We start from the raw sequence: 25,927 nt of genomic DNA, 5'->3' as shown, positions 1-25,927 counted from the left end.
GCCTCTGAAAAGTGAGGTAAAGAAAGCTCCAGCTTCAGCCTTTAAGCTATACAGTTAATATGACGTTTTCATAAAACTTGAACCTCCAAATGAGCCAGGAAAAAGAATGAGAAGACAAGCCAAGGATTTCAATATAGATATATAATTTTAATATTTAATTCATAATAAAACCAAGGCTGGATTGGATTGGGAGAGAATGTCTGATTTGCAGAAGAATATGGGAATTTTTTTTTAAATCATGAAATTAACAAGTCATTGGTAAGAACAGCCTTCCTCCTCCCACAAGCTCCCTATAGAACCTGCTTAGGAAATAAGAGAGGTGAATCATCCCCCATACCTCTTCCCCACCAGGGCTTGGCTCACCCCAAAATCCAAAGAAGGAATAAATCCTCCATTGCCTCTTCCCAATTCTATCAGAAGTCAGCTTCTACCCCCAGGCAAAGCCCTGAATCAGAGACAAGCTCCTGAAAAAAACGAGGATTCCTTGGTTCTCTATTGAAATTGGGCACACCTGGTCAGAAAAGCCACGAGGAAGGCCAGAGGGACTGAGACCTTTGCTTTGAAACCTGTATAGACAGTTGTCAGAGTTCCCAGGTGCAACCACCTTAGAACCACATCTGTAGTCAAGAGGAAGGAGAGGAGGAAGGATGAAAACCCTGAGCAGAACCAGGCCCCCACCACCTTATCATGCCCTACCAAGTCCCTCTCCCAGGGGTTCATTGGTAGAGAAGCCAGCAAGCAGCTCTCTTGACCAGTCACTGGGGCAGCAGGGAAGGCTGAGAGCCCCGGTTGGGGAAAGGCTGGTCTTTGGAGAGGTATGAATGTGCAGATAAAAAAGGCAAGAAGAGCATCCTTATCTCCTCACCCTGGCTAAGGCACTGAGAAGAAGCAAGGTAGGAATGGTAAAGATGGGAAGAGGAGAGGATAAAGGATCCCTTGGACCTGCTTGCTTGGAGAAGACAAAAATACAGGAACTGGAGGGGTGTGGGGACTACCACATGGGCCCATGACTGTGCAAAGAGGAGCATCTGAGAAGTGGGTAGAGCCACGCCTGCGTGTCCATTACCCATAACGTTCCCCTCACCCTGCCCCAGGGTGGGAGGAAAATGGGCTACAGGAATCCCGGAAGCAGAACAGCATAAGGTATTTCCCTGAGCCTTAGGGTTAAGGGCTAAAGAAATAAAGCTTTATACACATGGCAATTCCTATCCCTTCCTATCCTGCTCAGTCCTCCTCAGCCTATACGCTGACCATCCTTCCACTAAGAGAGATGAGGGAGGTGTCGGCACTTGAGGGAAGGGCTTGGTTGGCCTAAAATATCCACTTCTCCAGTGGAAAGGGAAAGTCCATCTATCAGCTTATTGCTGATGCTTTTTTTATCACCGTCACTCAGACCCCTCCCTGTCTTAGGTCTGAATAACTGGGTCACCCACAGGCATGAGGAATCCAAGGTGGGCAGGGCAGAGCAGGGATGGCCCTGAACCACAAGCTAACAGGAGCTGGTCTGCAGGTTGCTCTCTGTAAGCAGTGATGCGATGGATGAGGGATCGTAGACACTGTCAAATTCCTCATCTGAGCTCAGCCCTTCATGTTTGAGGGTTGACTCAGCAGCTGAGCGGGAAGCTTTGCGCCTAAGTCAGAGAGAAGAATACTTGTAAGGGAGGAGGAATAGAAAGATTGAGACAGCCACCCTTTTCATGCTAAACTCCAGTTTTTCTAAGACCTAAAGTTACTCACAAGATCCTCCACTAATCCGAGTTTTGGGGAGAGGATGGTGGCTTAGATATTAAGAAATAATCATAACTGGCTTCCAGCCAAGAATAAGTGACTACACAGTCCCATCTTAGTGATTCTCCTCCTTGGCCAGCTCAGGGGAGACCATTCCCTTCTAGCTCTACTGTCCCTATGAGGCAGGGGGCAGAAGAGCAGCCCATACCAGGAGTCCTTCTCCAGGGATTTGATCCGGGCCTGGAGCTGTTCGTTGACCTCATGCTGCTCCTCCAGCTCACGCTGGGCCTTCTTCCTCAGACCGTCCAGTCGCTCGATCTCCTCTTCTGCTTCATCCACCTGCCGCTTCAAAGCCTTCACCCTCAGGCTCAGCTGGGCAGGATACCAAGTCCCATTAGGAAAATATCTGCTACCATGGCCTGGGACCCTCTCCTCTAACAATCTTGACAAGGGATAGTTTCCCTAGAAAAATGTGACCATGGGCAAGTCCCCTAACCTTTCAGGGTTGTCTTGGGGATTCAATGAATTAATACATGTAGAACATTTAGACAGAGAACCTATTATAGCACATAAGCACTCAATATATATGCTTGCAATGACTGCTCCAGTCCTTTCAATCTCCCTGTCTTTATATTTAATACAAGAACAGTCCAAGTTTGGAAGACCTACAGAAGAGGGGCCTCCCTTGGCCTTCAAGCAAACACATACTGTATACTTGCCCCATGGTTGCTTGGCCCCAGGGTGCCATGTCCTTACCTGGTCTTTCTGGTCATTGACATGCTGCCGCTCATCATCAATCTGGATGGACAGCTCTTTAACTCTCCGCTCCAGTTTCCGGTTGGTGGACTGCAGAACTGTCTTCTCCCTGAGAATGAGGTAGAAGGATGTCTCTGGGTGTTGCCATTTCTGAGAGAACCCTGACTTAGCCCTAGTCTACTGCCTCCAAGGACTTCTCTCAGTCATGAGCCCACCATCAGACTGGGGAGGATCCAGGGCAGATCCAAAGAACCAGGGAGACTGAGGTCATCAGATTTCTGCAACTCTCTCTGCTCTTTATCAGGAGAAAATGGCCCCCCAAAGATCAGGCTAAGTCGGCCATATCTGAGGTGGAAGATGGAGGGAGCACCAGAAGAGAAAAACCCAGAGGGAGGGAAGAAGGGAACAAGGGAGGGAAGAAGGGAAAAAGGGAGGGAGGAAGGGAAGGAGGGAGGAAGGGAGGACAGGCTCATGTCACCTCTCTTCAGCCTGTAGCCTCTCCTGCAACAACTGATTCTGGGACTCAAGCTGAGAGAGACTGGCATTGGGCTTCTGGAAGCCTTCTGAGCTGGCCAACCGGGTCTTCAAGTCCTTATTCTGAAAGGGACAGGGAGCCTCCATGGTTAGCACTCCACTTGGTCATTCTACCCCTGGGCTCTATCCCCAAGACTCCCCACTCTCCCCCTCACCTGTCTCTCCAAGGAGATTTTGTCACATTCTAGGTCCTGCCGAGCAGACCTCTCCTGCATAAGCTCTGTCCTCAACTGATCCACCTAGTGGGGATGGATGAGAGGAACCAGACATGGGGAGGGCTGAGGAAGAACCAGCAAGCTGAACCAAGTGAAGCAGAGTAACTGGACGATGGTCTTTGAACCCTAAACCCCTAAATTCCTAGGCAACTAAGATATCACAGCTAGGTCAGGCACAGTGGTTCATGCCTGTAATCCTAGGACTCTGGGAGGCCGAAAGGAGAGGATCGTTTGAGCTCAGGAGTTCGAGACCAACTTGAGCAAAAGCGAGACCCCGTCTCTACAAAAAATAGAAAATATTAGCTGGGCATGGCGGCACACGCCTATAGTCCCAGCTACTCGGGAGGCTGAGGCAGGAGGATTGCTTGAGCCAAAGAGTTTGAGGTTGCTGTGAGCTAGGCTGACACCACGGCACTCTAGCCCAGGGCAACAGAGCAAGACTCTTGTCTCAAAAAAAAAAAAAAAGAAAAAGAAATCACAGCTTATTCATATGGGAGGAGATACACAATTTAAACAGGGCCTCCTCTGTCCCACCAGGAACTAGCATCCCTTTGGAACTAAAGCAGCCCCAACTCAGGTCAGAGAGTAGCCCAGACCACCAAGATTCCTTCCTCAACCCAAATTCTTAGCTTCTTTCCACCTGAGGAAACTTGCCAACCCTTCCCAAAGCAGATGAGCCTGAAGTAGACCCAGCCGTGCACAAATTTTGCAGCCAGAACTCTCCAGATTACAAAAGAGGGGAGGGTAGATGTTTTTGAGAAGATCAAGAGGTTATGTAGGCCGGGCGCGGTGGCTCACGCCTGTAATCCTAGCACGCTGGGAGGCCAAGGAGGGAGGATTCCTCAGGTCAGGAGTTCAAGACCAGCCTGAGAGAAAGCAAGACTCCGTCTCTACTAAAAATAGAAAGAAATTATCTGGACAACTAAAAATATATATAGAAAAAATTAGCCAGGCATAGTGGCACATGCCTGTCTCAAAAAAAAACTGAGATTCTGTCTCAAAAAAAAAAATAAAAATAAAAAAAAGGCCAAGCACGGTGGCTCACACCTGCAATCCTAGCACTCCGGGAGGCCGAGGTGGGAATATCGCTCGAGGTCAGGAGTTCGATACCAGCCTGAGCAAGAGCGAGACCCCGTCTCTACTAAAAATAGAAAGAAATGATTTGGACAGCTAAAAAATATATATAGAGAAAAAATTAGCCAGGCATGGTGGTGCATGCCTGTGGTCCCAGCTACTTGGGAGGCTGAGGCAGGAGGATTGCTTGAGCCCAGGAGTTTGAGGTTGTTGTGAGCTAGGCAGATGCCATGGCACTCTAGCCCGGGCAACAGAGCGAGACTCTGTCTCAAAAAAAAAAAGAAAAAAAAGAGGTTATGTAGTCAGGGGTAGACACAGATGAGGGGTAAGAAAGGGACTACCTGGTCCCGGCCACGATTCACCCGATCTGTTAGCAGCTCCACAGTGTTCTTCTCCTCATCTAACTCTGTTTCCAGCCGTGAGACTTTTTCCTATGGCAGAAGGACAAGGTTAATTCTGTCCCAAATGCTGGATGCCGGAATGGCAAACTCAGACCAGCACCCTCTCAAACTCCAGCCTCCACAGACCTCTCTCTTGCACACCCAACCCAATAACTTTTTGGTACTTGTCCCCACCCTCAACCACCACGAAGCTAGCGCCCTCTGGTGCCCAGCCATGGCATCGTGGGGAGGGGGTGGGGCATGCTCTGGTCATGGCCTCTTGGCGGGAAGGCAAACCCCAGAATCCATTCCTCATTGGAGAACCCTATTTCTCTAAGGGGAAAACTGAGAGAGAAACCCAAGTATCTGGGCCACAGCTGAGATGAAGAGACTCAGAAACAGAAGCACCAGAGTACAGATTGGGGGAGCAAATTCAAGCCAGGCGGTACTATGTAGAGGCTGAGAGTATGTACATGGGCCAGACTGCCTGGGTTTTAAAATCAGGTCTACCACTTCCTGGCAGTGGAACCATGGACAAGGTACTTAATCTCTCTGTGCTTCAGTATTCCTCATCTGTAAAATGAAGACAAGAAGACTGTCTACCCAACAGGGTTATCCTGAGGCTTAAATGAGTCCAAGTGCCTGTCACACAGCACAATATGTTTGCTGCTGCTGCTATTATTATTATCACATATGGCAAATTGAAGAGAATTATTCACTCTAAAGGGGAAAAGCCACACTGCTCAGCTCCAGCCCACTGCTGCCATTCACACTCAGGACTAGAAGCTCAGTGTTACCACATCTTCCAAATACAAAAAAATCCAGAAATCCAAATTTTTATGTGATACCTATAAATTTCTAAACATTGTCATTTAATTCAAAGTTGTTTAAAATACTTTAGCCAAACAAACCCAATCAGCTGTAGGCTGCCAGTTTCCATCTCTAGTATAGAAAGAGGATTTGGAAGTCCCACCTATGCCAGCACCCAGAATGCCCCGACCCCCACAGGCCACCCCCCAGTGTCCTGACCTCAAGGCTCTTCACTTGCCGGGCCCTGTCATCTTGGGAGCGCTTCTTGTTCTCTGCCTCTTGCTCCAGCCCCTGCAGTCGCTGGGCCAGCAGCTCTTTGTCCAGCCGAGCTGAGTCCCGCTCAGCCTGCGATGCCTGCAGGGCCTGCCGCAGCCTCTGGATCTGGACAGAAGGAAAAGATGCAACAGCTCAGTGTAGTAAGAAGGTTGGGGTTGAAGGATGGGAACAATCTGCTCCTCCAGAGAGAAACATTTCATCACAGATTTTCTTTAGAATTATCAGCACATGGTGACAATAAAAAGCAGATGGACTTCTAGTCCATTTTCATTATTGTTTTAAAATTCTCTACACAGGCCGGGCGCAGTGGCTCAAGCCTGTAATCCTAGCACTTGGGAGGCCGAGGCGGGCGGATTGTGTGAGCTCAGGACTTCGAGACCAGCCTGAACAAGAGCGAGACCCCGTCTCTACTAAAAATAGAAAGAAACTATGTGAACAGCTAAAATTATATATATAGAAAAAATTAGCCGGGCATGGTGGCGCATGGCTATAGTCCCAGCTACTCAGGAGGCTGAGGCAGAAGGATTGCTTGAGCCCAGGACTTTGAGGTTGCTGTGAGCTAGGCTGGCGCCATGGCACTCTAGCCCGGGCAACAGAGTGACTCTGTCTCAAAAAAAAAAAAAAAAAATTCTCTACACAAATTGGAATCACCTGAGGAGTTTTTGAAAATGCTAATCCTGGGTCCTACCCCCAGAGACTATGATTTAAGTGATATGGGATATAGCTTGGGCATTAGGATTTTTTTTTAATCTCTCCAGGTGATTGTAACATGCAGCAGAGTTTGAAAATCACTGCTCTACAGATGATATATCCCCTATTGTTTGTACCTAGGGTGGACGACTCCCTCTACCCTACCCCACCTTATCATGTCACTGCAAGTCATTAGACTACACCTGGGCCCCAAGACCCTTGGCCACAGGTTCAATTAAGAGGCAATGACCTCCAAACCCAGGGACAATGGGATGGTTCCCACCCTCCTGTCATTTAGACTCCTACCTCATCCTGAAGCCGGCTAAGCCCCCCAGAGGTCTTCTCCGCCTCACTGGCCCAATCCTTGGCCTGGCGCTGGGCATCTGCCACCTCCCGCCGGGCCTTTTCCTTGTAATCCTCCAGCTGGGCCTGGAGCTGCTGCAGGGCTTGCTTAGAGTTGTCCCCAATCTGCTCTAGCTAAAACGCAGAGAAAAGAATTGTCCCTTTTCCAGGCACAGACTCCCAAGACTGTCCCAAGAGCCTCCTTCCTGCCAAGGCCTTTCCTGGGCCTAGGTTCCTAGTATGGCTAATAGTTACATACAGATGCCTGGGTTCAAATCCCGGCTCTACCACTTACTAGTGAACATAGGCAAGTTACTTGTCCTCCATGGCTGTGGTCCCCAACCCCCAGGTTTTCGAAGACTGGTACTGGTCCGTGGTCTGTTAGGAACAGTGCTGCACAGCAGGAGGCGAGCAGCAGGCAAGCAAGAGAGCGAAGCTTCATCTGTATTTACAGCCACTCCCCCTTGCTCATATCACCACCTGAGCTCCACCTCCTATCAGATCAGCAGTGGCATTAGATTCTTAAAGGAGCTCGAACCCTGCTGTAAACTGCACATGCAAGGGATCTAGGTTGTGTGCTCCTCATGAGAATCCAATGCCTGATGAGATGAGGTGGAGACCACTGCTCTATGAGTCTCAGTTCCCTATCTGTAAAATGGGATAATAATAGTACCTACATGAGGTTGTTGTGAGAATTATATGAGTTAACTACATAAAGTTCTATACTTACAATAGTGCCTAATACAAAGTAAGCCTTAAATGACTATATTTCAGCAAACTCAAGGTGCCAATGATTATAGGATATACCACTAAGAAAGAAAAGTCTGCCAATTGAACTATGACATATCATCAATTATAAGATATAATCCTTGGCCGGGAGTGGTGGCTCACGCCTGTGATCCTAGCACTCTGGGAGGCAGAGGCAGGAGGATTGCTTGAGCCCCACCGGAGTTCAAGACCAGCCTGAGTAAGAGCGAGACCCCGTCTCTACTAAAAATAGAAAAATTGGCTGGGTGTGGTGGTGCGTGCCAGTAGTCCCAGCTACTTGGGAGGCTGAGGCAGGAGGATCCCTTGAGCCCAGGAGTTTGAGGTTGCTGTGAGCTAGGCTGACGCCACTGCACTCTAGCCCAGGCAATAGAGTGAGACTCTGTCTCAAAAAAAAAAAAGAAAAAATGCAATGCTATTTCAGAGATGATAAAATGTGCACTTTAGAAATGATGTAATACATTGTTTGCTCTTATTTTATAAAGTAAGAGATTGGAAAGAGAACCTTATCAGCAAAAAGCCATTTATTTCCTTTTCTTTCTTTCTCCTTCCCCTCTCCCAAAATTTAAAATTCTACCAGCAAAGATTCTTGTGTTTAGGTTTTATTGACTTCTAAGGTAGACTCCTAAGAGATATTCTCCAAGAATGAAGACCACAAAGGAATGGGATGTGGGGGGAAGGGCAAAAGCATGGAAGGAGTTAGAAAGGATGCCACTTTCGGAAGATTTGACCTTGGCTTTCCTGACAATGTACTTGAGGAAAGCAAACATCATGCATTCTGACTCCCACCCCTGGCCCTCAGGCCAGCTTCTGTGCGAGCTGGGCCTCTTCCTAAGGGCCCAGGCCACACCGTGCCCCACCTCCTTGTTCAGTCGGTCCACAGTCCTGTCCAGCAAACGCTTCTGCTCCTCCAACTCAGCCTTGCCTCGCCGAAGCACCTCCCGCTGCTTCCCCTCCTCCTCTAGGGCCCGTCTCAGTGCCTGCTGCTCCTGCCCCAGGCGGGCCAGCCCCCGCTGGGACTCTTCCAGCCGTGCCTCCAGTGCCCGCTTGGCTGCTGCCAGGCTCCCCTCCTCTTCCTGGGCTGCACTCAGGGCCTCCTCCAGCCGCTGTTTCTCTGCCTGGGAGCAGTGGAAGGGGGGTTGGACTGGGAGAAGGCAAAGCCTGGGCTCAAGCCATTTGAGGTAGATGGATGAGAGCGGGGGAAGGAGGCATTTATGAAAAATGTGGGCATTGAAAACAGGCTCAGAGGAACAAGAAGAGAACTCAAGACACAAAAAGCAAGCAAAGATGGGAGATAAGAGACAAAAATACCAGTGCAAAGTCTAGAACATTCACACCTGAGTATACTCCAGGAAATAAACCCAAGGTTAACAAAGGGTCTGGGGAGGCAAAACAGAAGCACACTAAGAGCAAAATAAAAATGATGGCTGCGTATGCAACGTGGGAGTATTTGCCAGGGCTGAGTAGAGAGAACCAGGAGGAAGCCAACACTGTGGGCAGAAGCACTGACCTCTAGCCGCTGCACTTTGTCCCGAAGTCGTCCCTCCACCACTTCCCCACCCTCCGCCAGGCCTCGAGCCTCCTTCAGCTGCTGCTCCAGACCCAGGATGCGCCGGCGGAATTCGTCATTTTCCTCCTGGGTCTCTCGAAGCGTCGTCTCCACTGCAGCCCGTCTCTGCCCCAGCACTGCTGTCTCTGCCTCGGCCACCATCTTAGCCTATGGACGGTCCAGGGAGCGGTGGCTCAGACCCCAGGGCTCAGCGCCACTGCCAACACCCAGGAAAACCCTCCCAAAGAGAGCCCAGAAGAACAAAGCTTATAGAGGGGTACTACTGCCAGCCAGAAGCTTCCCTGAGAATCCCACCCCTACAGAGATGCAGTGGGCTGCCAAATCCTGGCTGCCTTTAACCACACACCTCGGACCAAGGAGCTGGTTAGTACATACCCATGATAGGTAACTTGCCACACCCTCTGGCTCCTCAGCCCTCCAGCACCCTCAGCCTCCACCTCCTAAGCCCTGTGCCCACTCCCCTTGCCTTGGAAGCCTCTTCACAGTCCTGTCTCAGTTGCTGGACAGTCTTTTGTAGCTGGAGGTTCTGCTCTTCCAGCTCCTGAACTCGATCAGCCTCAACCCTCAGGACTGCCAGCTGCTTCTCCAATTCCCGGTCCCGGTGTCGCCCAGCCACCTCCTGGCTCTGTCGCTCTGCCTGCAGCTCCTTAAGCTCCTCCTGTGTCCGGCGTAGCTCCTGGAAGGGAAGGGGAATGGTGATGGGGCACAAGAGCCAGACTTCAATACCACAATGTGGAGAAATTGAAACTCACACATTGCCAGAGGGAATATAAAACGATTTGACCGCTTTGGAAAGCAATTCGGCAGTTTCCCAAAAAAACGAAACAACTAAAAGGGTGGAATTGGAATGTTTCTAACACAAAGAAATGATAAATGCTTGAAGTGATGAATATGCAATTACCTTGATTTGATTAATACACATTGTATGCCTGTATCAAAATATCACATGTACCCTATAAATATATAGAACTATTAATATTATGTACTGATAATAATTAAACTTTTTTTTTTTAATTTTTAAAAAGTGAAACAGAATTACCATATGACCCACCAATTCCACTCTTAGGTACATAACTAAGAGAACTGAAAATATATGTTTACCCAAAAAATGTGTACATGAATGTTCATAGCAGCATTATTCATTATAGCCTAAATGTAGAAATATGCAATGTTCATCAATTGATAAATGGACAAAATATGGTATGTCCATAGAATGGAATATTATTCATCTATAAAAAGGAAAGAAATACCGATACTTGCTACCACCTTGAGAACATGCAGGTGAAAGAAGCCAGACACTTAAGGCCACATATTATAGAATTCCAATTATACGAAATATCCAGAATAGGCAAATCCAGAGAGACAGAAAGTAGATTAGTGGTCACCAGTGGGGAATGGGTACAGGGTACCTTTTTGGGGTAATGGAAATGTTCCATAATTAGATAGTGTGATGGCTGTACAACTTTGTGAATATACTAAAAACCACTAAATTGTACACTTTTAAAAGATGAGTTTTATGGTAAATAAAATATAATTCCATTAAAAAAATTATGTAGAAGGAGAGTGGATGAGGATATGGCCAAAACAAGATTGGCTGTTTAAAAAAATGTATTGAAAACCAAAATATGTGACACAATAAATACTGATACAGCTCTGATTTCTTTTAAAAAGAAAATTTAAATGTGAGTTCTGGTTCTAATTCTTTAGCTACTAGCTACTTCTGAAATTCAGAAAGAACCATAATTAGGCTAAAAGGATATATAGTGTATATGTAGTGAATCTTCAGTGTAAGACACTAACAAAACTAATTTGAAAGAAAAAAAAATAGCAGAGTATATCATCTATACTGGACTTTGTTAGTCTTTTTCCTAATGCATATTTTATTAAATACTTGATAAAATATACTTAATATACAAAATAGATGAAACACAAGTTATTGCTTTTTTGTTTCACCCAGAATACAAAATCAACTGAGATTGTCCAATGGATTGTCCGAGTTCATTCACTATGTCAGCTAATACAGGTTGGGCATCCCTAATCCGAAAATCTGAAATCTGAAATGCTCCCAACTGCGAAGCTTTTTGAGTACCAACACAATGCTCAAAGGTCATGCTCAAAGGTCATGCTCAAAGGAAATGCTCATTGGAGTACTTTGGAATTCAGATTTTCAGAATAGGGATGCTCACCCAGTAAACATAATGCAAATAATTATCCTAAAATCCAAAAAAATCTGAAACACTGCTGATCTCAAGCATTTTGAATAAGAGATATTCAACCTGTACAGTGAACAGACATCAGACTATCTTTAACATTTGTTAACTTCAAAATAATATAGTAAAAATTTTAAGAGTAATTTTAACCTGGCCGGGCGCAGTGCCTCATGCCTGTAATCCTACCACTCTGGGAGGCTGAGGCTAGTGGACTGATTGAGATCAGGAGTTCGAGAACGGCCTAAGCAAGAGCGAGACCCCGTCTCTACTAAAATAGAAAAAACATCTGCAGGGCAACTAAAAATAGAAACAAAAAGAGAAATTAGCTGGGCATGGTGATGTGCGCCTGCAGTCCCAGCTACTCTGGAGGCTGAGGCAGGAGGATCACTTGAGCCCAGAAGTTTGAGGTTGCTGTGAGCTAGGCTGATGCCATGGCACTCTAGCCTAGGCAACAGGGTGAGACTCTATCTCAAAAAAAAAAAAAAAAAAAAATTTAACTTGACCATTTCTTCAGGAGTTTTTCTGAGAAAATGAAATTTTAAATTATATAACACAGCATGACAATCACCAAAGTATATTTGGTTGGCCGGCCGCGGTGGCTCACGCCTGTAATCCTAGCCCTCTGGAAGGCCGAGGTGGGTGGATCGCTCGAGGTCAGGAGTTCGAGACCAGCCTGAGTAGGAGCGAGACCCCGTCTCTACTAAAAATAGAAAGAAATTATCTGGCCAACTAAAATATATATATAGAAAAAATTAGCCGGGCATGGTGGCACATGCCTGTAGTCCCAGCTACTCGGGAGGCTGAGGCAGTAGGATTGCTTAAAGCCCAGGAGTTTGAGGTTGCTGTGAGCTAGGCTGATGCCACGGCACTCACTCTAGCCCGGGCAACAAAGCGAGACTCTGTCTCAAAAAAAAAAAAAAGTATATTTGGTTAACATTTGTTATGTTTTTGTCTACCACATATTTTGTGTAATTAGAAAAAAAACCTCAGGCTTTTATTTATCTGGAAAATAATTACTTATAATTTTTTTTTACTCATTTAAAAATATGATTACCTGGATTACAATTAGGCAGTCTTATACTAGAGGTGTAATAAACAAGCATTGATTAACTAATAATGAAGCACCTATTACACACATCCATCATAGTAAATCAATAAAATATAAAGCTGGAAGAATCTTCAGGAGACCATAAATGCCAGCTCCCTATAATTAATGAAAACATTTTCTAAGTTATCTAAACCATCCAAAAAAAAGCAGTTGCCTTATCATTCATAAACTAAAGCACAAGGAATGTGCAGAAATTGTGTATTCACTTCAATTTTATGACCTTATCATTTGTGGCTCTTTTAAAAATATCATCTATGCATGATAAAAAGATTTTTTTTAAAAAAAAAAAAGAAGAAGAAGAAGAAGAACAAAGAGGGAATCTTACCATGAACTTCGAGTGTTAAAGCCCCACCAGCAAGGCTATGCCCTGGAGACTGGGCAGACAGACACATTAAACACTGGGATTCCTTCAGTTTCCCATGTCCAGATTCTATACTTTTTACACAGCCTTCAGATGACAATTTGGCTTCCCATATAGGTCAGCTGGCCATGCTAACACAAATATTCCAGTCCATGTGATGATATTTCTCATTGTAAGTTAAACATTTGTTTCATAAATGTAGTTAATGAGTCCCCCATGAAAGAGCAGCTTTTGCTATGCTAACCAAATTAGGTTTCTATGCCTGTAAAAATGACCCTAGAGTTTCACAAATCCACCTAAATGCTTCTACCCATGATGTCTCTTGGGAGGCAGCCAGCGGCCTCTGGCTATACCCCAACCTGGCCACTGAGAGCCCTTTCCACTGGAAACCTCTATACTCACTCCTCCTGTGCCAGAAAGAGATAAAGCTGACCGGGCAGGATGGGGTCCGAAAACCAGGCACACAAGAGACAGCCCCACTATCGTGGAGGCCCTCATAGATAGGTGAAGCAGATGCCCATCACCCCCACCTGCCATTCTGCCCCCCAACTCCCAAGTACCTTCTTGAGCTCCTCAACCTGGCGAATATCTCCAGCACCAGCTCGGGCCTGCTGTAATTCCCTCTGCAAGACCTCTATCTTCTCCCCAAGCTCCTCTTCCATCTCCTCCTTCTCCATCCGCAGCTGCAGGAGTCTGAGTCCAGCGAGATGGAAAAAGGAAAAAAGAAAGGGTACAGGGTCAGGCCACCTGCCTAGGAGAGTGGGACAACAAAAACCACCTCTCTGGAGGCCAATGCACTAGGCACGTACTCCCAAGAGGGAGGACAGTGAATATGGAGAAGAACAGCCTGAGAAATGGGAGAGCAAGAGCACGGCAGAGGTAGAAAGGGAGGGGGCTGTTCAGAATGATGGGTAAGTTTTTCTAGGAGTGGGGCAAGGTCCTTACTCCTGCTTGGTGGCTCTAAGCTCCTCCTTGTTCTTCTGGAACATGCTCTGCCAGTGCCCTGTCTCCTCTGAGGTCTCCTCCAGCTCCCTCTGCAGCCCCCGCACCAGAGCTGACATCTTCTGCTTTTCAGCCTCCAGCACTGCGTGGTCCTAGAGAAGGGGACAGTGGGCACCAGAAGGCTCAGTGGGAAGATATCACTTCAAAGAAAAGCATGAGGCCGGGTGCGGTGGCTCACGCCTGTAATCCTAGCTCTCTGGGAGGCCAAGGCGGGTGGATCGCTCGAGGTCAGGAGTTTGAGACCAGCCTGAGCGAGACCCTGTCTCTACTAAAAATAGAAATAAATTATCTGGACAACTAAAAATATATATAGAAAAAATTAGCCGGGCATGGTGGTGCATGCCTGTAGTCCCAGCTACTCGGGAGGCTGAGGCAGTAGGATCGCTTAAGCCCAGGAGTTTGAGATTGCTGTGAGCTAGGCTGACGCCACGGCACTCACTCTAGCCCGTGCAACAAAGTGAGACTCTTGTCTCAAAAAAAAAAAAAAAGAAAGAAAAGCAGGAGTGTGTAAAAGGGAAGGCTCAGACCTCAAAGGTCACTATGCCAGCTGCACCCCTCATACTCTAGTGGTGGCTGATACGATGCCAGCAGAAGGTTCTCTCCCCAAGTCTCTCCCCCTCTGTCATCTAAAGAAACCTCTCCCAGTAATTTCCCCATGGGACTTTGGTCACACAACCTCATGGTACTTCTGGCCTGCCTTTGCAGGTTTCCTGGCCAAGGTTTTCACTACATCTCACATGTGTTCTTTACGGGGAGTCCCCAGTTGCAACCAGGAAAAGTCCAAAAATGTAAGATTCCAAGGCAGCCCCTTTCCCCTGTGGCACCCTACTCTCCCAGCCTTGTCACATGCCTGGCTCGCATCTTGCATGCTCCGGCGAAGCTGCTCTGTGTCTCGCTGGTACTGCTGCCGGACATGCTCCACCTCCTGGTCACGGGAGGCCACCTCCTCCTTCAGGGCCCCCTTCAGGGCTGTTAACTCCCGCTCCCGCAGCCTCAACTGCTCCTCTATCCGCTGTTTCCCCTCCAAGACCTCTTCCAGAAGTTCCCGGGTCTCTAACAGGTCCTGGGCAAAACAAAGGTGGAAATATAGAGGTGACCATATTAGGATCCATCTGTCTATTAATTAATTCACTCATTTGTCAAAATATATGTATTGAGTACCTTGTGTTAAGCACAGTACCAGGTGCTGTCTGACCTCCCACATGCCTAGTTAGGATAAAGGAAAGAAACCTACCATCCTGAGTTCTAGCCCCACCCTGCCACTGGTCTGAATACTAAGGAATCCCCATAAGCAGCTATCCACTCCCCACATTTTGGGGAAACTGTGGATGAGCAGACCTGAGGATGCCCCAGCTAAAAGGAAGCAGAGGCTGAGGTATACAATCCCACTTCTTACCTTCAGTAGCACCTCCTTGGCAGGCTCAGGTCCCTGGACCTGCTTCAGCTTGTTCTGCAGCTCCATCACCTGGGTCTCCAGCCCACGGCGTAAACTCTCACCCTGGTCCAGGAGGAGCTTCATGTTCTGGAGCCTGATAATAGAACATTGAGCACTATGCATCAGGCAGTTTTTGAAACACTTCACGTACATTAATTCACTCAAACCTCCTTTCTCTACAAAAACATTTAAAAATTAGCTGGGGTGTGGTAGCACACACCTCTAGTCCTAGCTATTTGGGAAGCTGAGGCAGGAGGATCACTCGAACTCAGGAGTTCGAGGTTACAGTGAGCTATAATCATGCCACTGCACTCTAGTCTAGGTGACAGAGCAAGACCCTGTCTCTAAAAAAAATTTAAATAAATAAATAAAACCTCCTTTGTCAAATCTTAATGAGGTCTCCCCTGACTTCCTTATTTAATACTGCAACCTGCTCCCCTACACCCTGGCCCTCTTGATCTGCTTCATCCTGCTCTACTTACGGCCTTCTCATGTTATAAATTTACTTATGTAATATGGCTGTTTACTGTCTGTTCCCTCTCACTAGAAACTAACCTTCTGACAAGCAGGGCCCTTCATCTGTAGGGTTCACTGATGTATCTCAGGAACCTAGATTAGTGCCTGTCACATAGCACTCACGGCAAACATCTGCTGAATGGATGAATGAATCTTCACAACAATCCTGTGAGGTAGGTACTATTATTAGGCCCATTTTACAGATTAAAAACCTGAGGCACAGGGGCAAATCCAGGTATCCGAACTCCAAATCATGCACACTATCACCATTATTGACAAAGAAGGTAAAGAGAAAGGTGCTATTTTATCCTAAGCATCCCTGCACCTTTTCAGCTTCTGGAGATTTCTTTCTGCCTCCTTCAACCTTCGGGAATGGAGTCTCTGAGTCTGGCCTAGTCCCCCAAGCAGCCCCACATGCGCCACCAGCTGCACTCACTCCCTGGTGCTCTGCTGGGCCTCGGCCTTCCTCCTCTCCAGCAGCTCCTGCAGTCGGCTGCACTCTTCTGCCTTCTCCTCCAGCTGCCGCTCCAGCCCAACTCTGGATGGCTCTAGTTTCTGACGCTTCTGGAAAAGGGAATGAGAGCATAGCAGATGGAGGGTAGAGAAGGCCTCTCGGAAGGACTCATAATAATGGGGACATCTGACATTCATTGGACATTCACTATATGACAATGTTCTCGGGAACTTATATGTATTATCTGCGTTTCATCCTCATACAAATCTTGGTACTGACGATGGCTTAAAATATGTCCACAAATTCTTTCATATTCCTGTCAAAAGATGAAGCCCAATTCTGGTCCCTTTGAGTATGGGCTGGACTTAGGAATTCCCTTCTAACAAATACAAAAAGGAGGAAGTGATGCATAAAGTCTAAGATTTGGTCATAAAAAGGCATTGCGGCTTCCTCCTTAGCACTTCCCTTGGCTCCCTCATTCTGAGGAAAGGTGGCTGCCCTACTGTGAGGATACTCAAAAGCAGCGCTGTGAGGAAGTCTAGACAGCCAGGAACTGAGGCCTCCAACTAACAGTCATTTGAGTAAGCCACTTTAGAAGCAGATCCTCCAACCTACTCAATTCTTCTAAAGGCAACAGCACAGCCAAAAGCTTGACTGAAACCTCATGACAGACTTGAGCCAGAATTACCCAGCTAAGCTGATCTCAGATTCTTGGTCCTAAGACACTGGGAAATATTTGTTTTAAGCTATTAAGTTTGGGGGTAACTTGCTACACAGCAATAGATAACTAATACAGTACTATTATTATCTCCACTTTATAGTTAAGGAAACCAAGGTTTAGAAAAGTTAAAAGAATTTGCCGGGCACGGTGGCTCATGCCTGTAATCCTAGCACTCTGGGAGGCTGAGGCGGGTGGATCGCTCGAGGTCAGGAGTTCGAGACCAGCCTGAGCAAGAGTGAGACCCCATCTCTACTAAAAATAGAAAGAAATTATCTGGCCAACTAAAAATATATATAGAAAAAATTAGCTGGGCATGGTGGCACATGCCTATAGTCCCAGTTACTCGGGAGGCTGAGGCAGTAGGATCGCTTAAGCCCAGGAGTTTGAGGTTGCTGTGAGCTAGGCTGACGCCATGGCACTCACTCTAGCCCGGGCAACAGAGCAAGACTCTGTCTCAAAAAAAAAAAAAAAAAAAAAAGAATTTGCCCAAAGTCAGTTGCAAAGCCAGCAAGTAACAGTACCAGGATGTGAACCCAGTTAGGCTCCACAGCCCACCACTTAACCATCACACTATATTGCTTTCCAGGAAACAAGGGGTGTTACAATCCAACATATACTGAGCACCAGCTACATACAAAGCAATACTGTGAAAGGAGAAAGCAGTAGATTTAAAAAGACTGACCTGGACTTTTTTCATTCCTCTCTGTAACTTACTACCATAGGCAATTTACTTAACCTCTCTGATCTTCAGTTTTCTCATCAGAAAAGGGTCCAGAATGCCTACTTTACAGGGTTACTATTAATATAATGATTACGTATTATCCAGGATAGTACCTATTACAAAAATTATACTCCAAAAATAACAGCTACTATTACTGCCGTCATTATTACAATGAAAAGAAATGAGGCACAGAGAATATAAGTAGTTTTCTCAAGTTTTACACAGCCAACAAGTGGCAAAACCAGGACAGGAACTCCCAAGGGAAGGGAAAAGAAGGTAGTTGGATTCCTAACGTGTTCTGCCTCCCTAAGCTCCAGAAAACCGCAGAAGTCCTTGCTGGAACTAATGCACACTCTTATCTCGTAAGATACAAGCATGCTCGGTCCCTTGCTAGCCCAGCCCACCCCCAGGCCAAGGCTTTCTCCCTGTGGTCCCTCATCCCTCCAGCACCTAACAGTTCCTCACCTTCACCTCTTCATCCAGCTTTTGCTGTAGCTCCTCCACTTTTCGGGTAAGCTCACCCTGCCCAGTCACAGCCTTAGTAGAACCAGGAGAAACCATCTGCCAGAGATACAGGGGGAGGAGGGAAGAGAATGAGTTCAGATCCAGATCCCCTGACCCTCAAAGCCCTAACCCTGACGCTTGCTCCCACCCAGAGAAGGCCACTCACCACCAGAGGCTGCATCTGCTCCAGTACCAGACTGACCTTCCTCCTCACAGAGGTTTCACTTTCTGAGCTTCTGGAAGATAAAAGGTCAGAAACAAGGGTTAGGGGAGGAAAGAGGTAGCAGAGATAAGCCAAGAGTAAAATCGGGGGAGACAGGGAACAAAGCTGGAAGGAAAAGAAGGGAGGTGTGTGCTCCCGCTGCTGAGTGGGCCCCGGCTCACCCCTCCCTCAGGATGCCATAGACGGTGGCCTTCACATGGTCCACACTGCCTGGTGGGGCTGCCTCTTGCTGGTCTCGGAGAAGGTCTGGAGTTGATTTGAACTGTCAAAAATAAAAACAAAGAACTAGGAGGATTAGGTCAAAAGCGTGTGTGGGGTTCAGTTGGAGCAGAAGTGGAGTCAGGAGACAAGGCCCCTGGAGCATGACGAACAGCCTGAAGTGTGGCAAAGAGGACAGGCTGCGGAGGCCCAAGCAACAGGCCGGGGAGAGGTCCAAGCAGGAGACACCTCTGCACTGCTGCTGCAAACCAGAGTTTCCTCAACAGATCTCAACCAGCTGTGAGCTGGGTCACAAGTAATTTGTCCCTAATGATAGTTGGCATACAAGTTTATAAATGATTTACTTTTAGAATGGACTTAAGTTTGTCTCAAAGTAAAGTCACTCCCCCACCTACTTGCATTCCTGAGTGGGAGAGAAAGGTGTGGAATTTCGACAAGAGCACCAGGGAAACTGCTCCCATCCTGCAAGCCTGCCTTACATACCCTGCAGACCCAGCAAATGCTGGTGACTGACGCATGGTTACTGGTTGTGGCAATGACAAGTAACTCTCCATGCTTGTAAATACTGATTTCATAGTTAGTTCCATTTCCCTTAGAATTTTACCCACGGAGGTATCTTGGCCATATGAATATCACCTATTTTGTGCATGCATAAAGTACAGAACAAAAGGTGGAGACTTTCTGCCCTTGGTTATGTGAATTAGCACGGAGTTCCAGGGCTGAGGAGAAGGGGCTGGGGTTGGCAGCTGGGGAGGGGTTGGGGCTGACCTGCAGCATGGTGGGATCCTGTACTCTCCCCTGTGACTCCTCAAAACTCTGAAGGACCCAGTCCTGAGTCTGACGGGAACGGCCAAAGCCACTGCTCTGACCCTGGACTGGCTGTTTCGAGCTGCTCACACGGTTGTCATATTTTGTGCTAGGAGTCCAGTCGTTGGGGGACTCACGCTCCCGTTCCTCAAGGGTATCCCGTGGGAGACGGCTCTCCAGACTCTTGCTCCGTTTGTGCTGCTCAGGGTGTACCGTCCGTGTTCGACGGCCAGTCCGGCCTCGGGCCTGGCCTGCAAGTTGACCATCAAACTTATTGATGAGTGAGTCCACTGAAGACAGGGGAGCAGTGTCAATGGTGCTAGCCGGGGAAGCCTCTTTCGGGGCAAGCTCCAGCAAGCTGGTGCTCCTGCTGCTAGAACCCACAGGGGCAGGGCCTGCCAGCGAGGCCTGGGACTGGGAACGGAGTAGTCTTCCATTCCAGCGGGCCCCAGGCTCCTCGTCAGACGTGCTGCCCTGCGAGGGGGCAGGAAATCCCTTAACCTGAGAGTAGGGGTTCTCAGGGAGTTCCGAATCAGAGCTCAGAGCTCCTGGGGCCCCTTGGTTGTTGGCACCCTTGATCTGGACCCCGAAGGAGTCGCCACCTTTATCCCCACTGTTGAGCACCACAAAGGGCTGCCCAGCGATGCCCTGCACACGCACAGCAACCCCATAGGTACTGGCTCTTGCATCCTTAGCTGGGCGTCGCCCGCCACGACGTAGGGTGCCCATCTCTGCACCACCCACTGGCTCTGTGATGAAGCGAATCTGAACTCCATGGTCTACAGGGCCCCAGGACTCAGCCATGGTAGATGCCTGCTCCATGGGTAGGAGGGGTCCTAGAAGATGAAGAAAAAAGTTTAAGCTGAGAGACTTGAAGTAGGTACCGAAAAACCTCCACCCGCCCAGCTCTGATGGGGCCGATTGCCCTGTCAATTCCTTAGATTTAGAGCACTGGTTCTCATACTTTATCTGAGCAGTAGAATAACAGGAGGCCCATGGAGGGCTTGTTAAAATACAGATTGCTGGACCCAGCCCCCAGAGTTTCTGATTCAGTAAGTCTGGGTTGGGACCTGAGAATCTGCATTTCTAACCAAGTTCCCAGGTGATGCTGAGACTACTGGCCCAGATACCAACCATACTTTGAGACCCACTGACCTAAAAGAATCCATTTCCTATGACATAGCCCTGGGGAACTTGGCTTCGTTAAGACTTTAAACATTTTGCTTGATTTTCAACATACACATACACCACCATGTGCCTTCCTCCTCCCCACAGTGAAGGCAGAACCCAAACCCTGCTGAGCAGATGCCTCCATCCCACTGGGGAAAAGGGGGCTTCCTCTCCCAGAGCTCATTTAAAATACAGAAGACCTACAAGCGTATCATCCCACTTCTGGGAAAAGACTCAAAAGCACTAATAACAGTGACGTCTCCGGGGTGGAGGAACTGAGGGCAAGGGGCAGGGAGAGGAAAGTTTCTACTCTCTGAAAGAGTAGAAAGGGGTGGGCTTTCTACTGTGTATCATTTTGTCCCTTTTCAGTTTGGAACCATGTAGATATATTAACTACTCAAGAAAAGATTTAAATAAGGTTTTAATTGTGCCAGTCTGTGGTGCCCCAAGACAGGTTGATGTGTCCCAGCTGAGGGCCAGAGCGATGGCCATCCGCAGGCCAGCCAGCTCCCAAGTCCACGCTGCCCAAGCTCAGAGTCAGCAAATGTAATGTATCCCAGCTATGCTCTGGCTCCAGGAACTGGGGAGAGAGATTCTCTCCCAAGTAAATAAAAAAATCCAGTCTCCACCAGAGCCTAGCACCAAACTGGAGGAGGAGCCTCTAAAGTGCCAGACAGAAACACAAACATACCCAACTCAACCTCCCTGTGGAGTTCTGGGCCAAGGAAACTTGGCCTGGTCCCTTTCAGGGATTGCTAGGAAGCCAGGAAACCAGGGTGAGATGAGAAGGGAGGGGATGGAAGGGGCAGAGCTCCAGGTGAGAAAGGGCTTGGTGGGGGAAAAAGACTCAGGTCTAAGGAAGAGCATTCTTAGAATTCCCAGCCCTTCCTCTCAAGAGAAAGGAATAGAAAAGGAGGGCCAGTTATTAAAAATGTTTCTTCATCTTTTTGGCCCTGAGATTCCATGAGAAAATGATGAAAGCAAACCACCCTCCTCCAAGAAACAGCCCACATGAACTTTTACCATAGCATCTTACAAAGTTTATGAAGGCAGAGAGGTAAAGTAGTTTTCCAAACCATTCATCCAGTGTAAAAGACACTAGACTAGAGTCAGAATCTGGCCTGGAATCCTAGCTCTGCTATTCATTCACATGACATATATAACCTTTGGCAAATCACAACTTTTCCAAGCCTCGATTTCCTCATCTGTAAAATGGGTATAATGATAATACCTTACAAGGCGATTACCTGTGAGAATTAGATAATAAATAATTACATAGGTATATACAACTATAAAAAATTATCAAGTTACACACTTAACATTTTTGTATACTTTATTACACTTAGGTTCTACTTTAATAAAAAAGGAGGGAAATGATAAGATATTAAACATGAAAACACCTAGAACATGCCTGTATCAAAGCTGACAACAAATATTACCCTTCACACATGCCACTCCATCCAGCAGGCACTTTCTGGCTTCACTTGGTTCATAGAAGGATGTCACTTCCTCAGAGAACCCTTCCCTGACCACCCCTCTAATAAACCAAGTCAGATCTCACAAATCAGCCTCCCACAAACCAGGTGAGAATCCATGCTATATCCATGCTACAGTTGTTCTTTGGTAGGTTTACCCCAGTTCATCTTTATACATTTATTGGAGTGATTATTTGTTTCCTGTCTCCCCCACTAGATTATAAGCTCCTAGAGGGCAAAGACCACGGCTATCAATTGACCACTCTGTCCCCAGATGCTTGGATACATGGTAGATGCCAATAAATATTTGTTAAAGGTCATACATCAAACCAAGGCCAACTCACACAGCAGTGGGGAGATCTGCCCAAAGCAAATCTAGTTTGCCTTAGTAACAGAACCTCTTCCTGATCTGGACTACTCTACGCAGTCATGATCTTAGAACCAGATGTGCCTAGACTGCCAGCTCTCAGAAGTCACATGATTTATTCATGATGCAGCTCTACCCTGTCAGTACATCTACTGATCTTCCAGATCCAGGTCAAGGAGTTCCTAGCCTAGGACTGGCACAGTGCACAGCCCCTTGGGCAAGAGGACCAAATTGTTCAGAGGCAGTATCAAGTGTTCCCCCAGGTCCGAGGTTAGGTTGACTGCCTAACCTCAATCACCTTCAGTCCAGGACATGTGGATCAGAGACCAGAGGGCTGAAGGGATCTTTGGGGTGGGTCAGAAAGCAGAGCTCTAAATGATTCAACATGGAAAACCCGAAACCTACCCGCCTTCAATTACAGAGGACAGCGGGGCGGGACCAAGGCAGCAGGGCAGCTCCAAGGCCTTGCGTAAGCCCCAGAGGCAGGTAAACAGCGATCCAGTGCCAGGCAACATGGAGTCTGAGGCCTGCGCTCTCACCAGATGCCTGGCCCTGCTTTTCCCCGCCCTGGCACATGCCCAGGGCTCTCCTCACCAACTGTACTCTGGGAAGAGACCAGGCTACAGTTAATTCAGCTTCATCTGTCTGCCTCTGCCATTCCTGCCTGCAAGGAGGGGGAGGACACTCTACACCTGCACCAGATAGCCACTTCTCCCCAAGTTACTCATTAGCCTGCCCTGCCCCAGTTCCATCACCTCTGGCCCAGCCATATGCGTCTGGCTTCCAACTAGGAGTGACAGGGTCTCTGGACTTCTGGCAGGAAGTGGAGGTGGGGTGGTTTCGGGTGTGCAAAAGAAGGCCTGATACACACAGGGCCAGGCAATATGCTAGATGCTAAATAATCAGCAGATTTAGAAAATGGGAGAACTAGAGGTATAAAGATTAGAACTCCCTTGGAGGTAATAAGAAAGCAAATGGTCAAAACAGAAAAGGACAACTCAGTGACCTTGATCACTTGGCTCCCTTTTTCTCATAGTTAAAAAGATAGGAAGGTTCCTGGTGGATCCATGAAGAACCCCCAGGTAGACTCCTGGCTAAGTCCACTGAAAAAGCAGAAATCTGAGAGCCAGGCTAGAGCTGCTTGGTCAGTGGGGGAAAAAAACACACAATGAGGAACTGGGCCCCTGCAAACTGGCTGGACTGGTTTGAGAGGCAAGGGGAAGGGGAGGGCCAGGAAGACTACACTGGCAGTTTGTAAAGCAGACCAGAGAAATTCCACACCACAGAGGAGGCAGAGGGACAAGACCAGGGGCAGGGGCTCTGGCTAGCCCGATGCCAAGGCCAAGGCTCTGAAGGAGGAGACAGCAGTAGGGAGGGAACAGGCAAGAGGAGCAGATGCACAAGAACCTGGTGACAGGCCAGTGTGTGACAGAAAGACTTTGTCTTTCTCCACCCCTCCCTCTCAAGTTCCCAAAGTTACATTCCTGATCCCACACTTGCCTTGGCCACCTCCCTAGCCCTTAGTTCTCCCCTCCCTGGCATGAAGAGAAGCAGCCCTACCCCCTCCTCACCTCCCACAAGGGGAATGGCATGCAGGCCAGCCTGGGAAACAGGAAGGGTTCTAGGAAACCAGAATCCTCTTAGAGTCAGGCAAATCTCTGGATTAGCAGTCCCCCAGAACCCGCCCCCCAACCCCAAATATCCAGGATGAAAGAAGAGGTGCAGAGGCACGTGTAGGCAGCCCGTCTACAAACATAGCGGTTACTATTTCCCAATTACAACCTTCCTCAGGCAGGGCTTCAAAGGGGCCACGCTAAGGTTGGCTCTGGTTCTCTTACCTGCCTAAGGCAAGGAAATTTGCCTCAGAAGTCTTGTCTGGGCCCCAGTGTACACCTTCCATCTGGCCTGGGATCTGGAGGTGTAATTCCCCTAGTTTGTGGTCTACCAAGGAGTCCTGCCTATTTCCTGCACCGCTAGTGCCTACTGCCAGTCTGACAGCCATCATGGGTCAGGAGTCAGGGATGCCTGGTGGCGTTTCAGGGAGTAATGGGGATTCTGGGAGACATCACGGAAATTGGTCGGGCTACCAAACCTCACCCAATGGCCCCCATCTAGAACCACAGAAAAAAATATGTGTGCTTAGGGGGAAGGGTTTGACATCAGCCCCGAGAAAGAAGCCTCATAAGAAATAAGTATTCCTAGACATTTTGTAGGCCCAGGGATCTATGCTACCTCATAGCCTCCCTTGGAGAACATTCTCTCAGGAGGAAGAAAGAAAAATTCTCCCTGGTGTGAAAGCAAAGGACAGAAACTGAAAGCCTTAAATACTTTTACACCTAGCAAAGAGATGGGGGTGCCCTCTCATCCTGCCCCTCAGTGTCTCTTATTTGCAACTGTCTTCACCTGTAGGTGAAGAATTGGAGAAAGACTCCACACTTCAGAGCCATTTCAAAGCCAGAAGGGAGGTGTCAGCGCCCAGCTCAGACTGGCAGACTCAGGAGAGAACCTCAGGAAAACAGCACCTGCAGATGCCCTCCCCTGACGTCTCTGAACCTCAGGCAGCAAGTTCCCTTTGCCCAACTGGGACTAACTCCTTCCCCCCCACCACTCTGGTCTCCAAGGGAAATTCTGCCCCTAGGGCTGCGCCTGACCTCCAGAGGTATCCTGGCCCTGAAATGCTTTCATGCCCTAGGAACAATCTCACCTGGCACCTTCCCAGCCACCTGCTTCTGGCACCTTAGAACAGGGGCCAGCTCTTAATCAGTACTGCCACCCGACCCTGACCTCCCCTTCCCTGTCCAACTCAGCACCTGTGCCCAGAAGACGGGTACTTCTGATTGCCTGAACCGCCGCCCCTCAGGGGTACACCTGCGGGCCCGCTTGCCTCTCAGGTGCCCTCGCCCTCGCCCCGTTTACTCACCCAGCGGGGCTCGGCGCTCCCGGGCTCGCGCGCCGGGCTCGGGCTCCGGCTCGCGCTCGGGCAGAGCAGCACGCGCGGCTCCCGGCCCTCCCCCTGCGTCCCTCGGCTCTCCCTCCTTCTTTCTCCCCCTCCCACCAACCTGTTACTCCCCTCCGGAGCTCCACCCCCATTGGCCGTCACCACCCGCCCCGCCTTACCCCTCCTCCGGTTGGTCCGCTTCCCGCGAGGGGCGGGGCCGCGGCCGCGGGGACCCAGGCCTGGGGTCGCTAGCCCGGTGGGCGGGAGGAGCGGGCCGTGTCACGTGGCCGGCGGGCGGAGGAGCTCGGGGCGGGGCGGCGAGGGGCATCGGAGGCCATTTTGGGGGCGTAGTGGTTGGAGGCCGGCGGCAGCCCCCAGCCCCGGCTCGGCAGCCGCCTGCCAGAGCATCTTCTCGGCTCTACAGGAAGACAGCCTCCCGCCGCGGGCTTACTCAGTGGGCATCACCAGTCAGAGCCCTTTCTGCCCTTCACCCACCTCCGCATAAGCCAGAACACTCTACCGTCACTTCTCTGCAGAAAATATCTCCGTTGTTCCC

At 48.6% G+C, this 25,927-nt stretch overlaps 1 protein-coding gene across 1 annotated transcript; it reads right to left on the bottom strand.

Moving 5' to 3' along the window:
• Positions 1-126: 126 nt before the first annotated feature.
• CGN (cingulin) lies at positions 127-25,505 on the bottom strand. Its single transcript, XM_045545085.1, has 21 exons — positions 25,354-25,505; positions 19,383-20,257; positions 18,557-18,657; positions 18,339-18,408; positions 18,134-18,229; positions 16,209-16,336; positions 15,218-15,350; positions 14,672-14,884; positions 13,765-13,913; positions 13,380-13,512; positions 9,607-9,816; positions 9,081-9,287; positions 8,431-8,688; positions 6,770-6,940; positions 5,717-5,878; positions 4,649-4,738; positions 3,174-3,257; positions 2,963-3,081; positions 2,485-2,593; positions 1,937-2,100; positions 127-1,631 (listed from the first exon to the last, which is right to left on the bottom strand). Exons 2-21 carry the CDS (start codon positions 20,241-20,243, stop codon positions 1,490-1,492), a joined length of 3,600 nt encoding a protein of 1,199 aa, XP_045401041.1. The 5' UTR covers positions 20,244-20,257; positions 25,354-25,505; the 3' UTR covers positions 127-1,489.
• Positions 25,506-25,927: the final 422 nt, after the last annotated feature.

The sequence above is a fragment of the Lemur catta genome, chromosome 3, assembly GCF_020740605.2.
Source record: "Lemur catta isolate mLemCat1 chromosome 3, mLemCat1.pri, whole genome shotgun sequence".
Taxonomy (NCBI): Eukaryota; Metazoa; Chordata; class Mammalia; order Primates; family Lemuridae; genus Lemur; species Lemur catta.
This window is presented reverse-complemented; position numbering and strand designations above follow the sequence as displayed.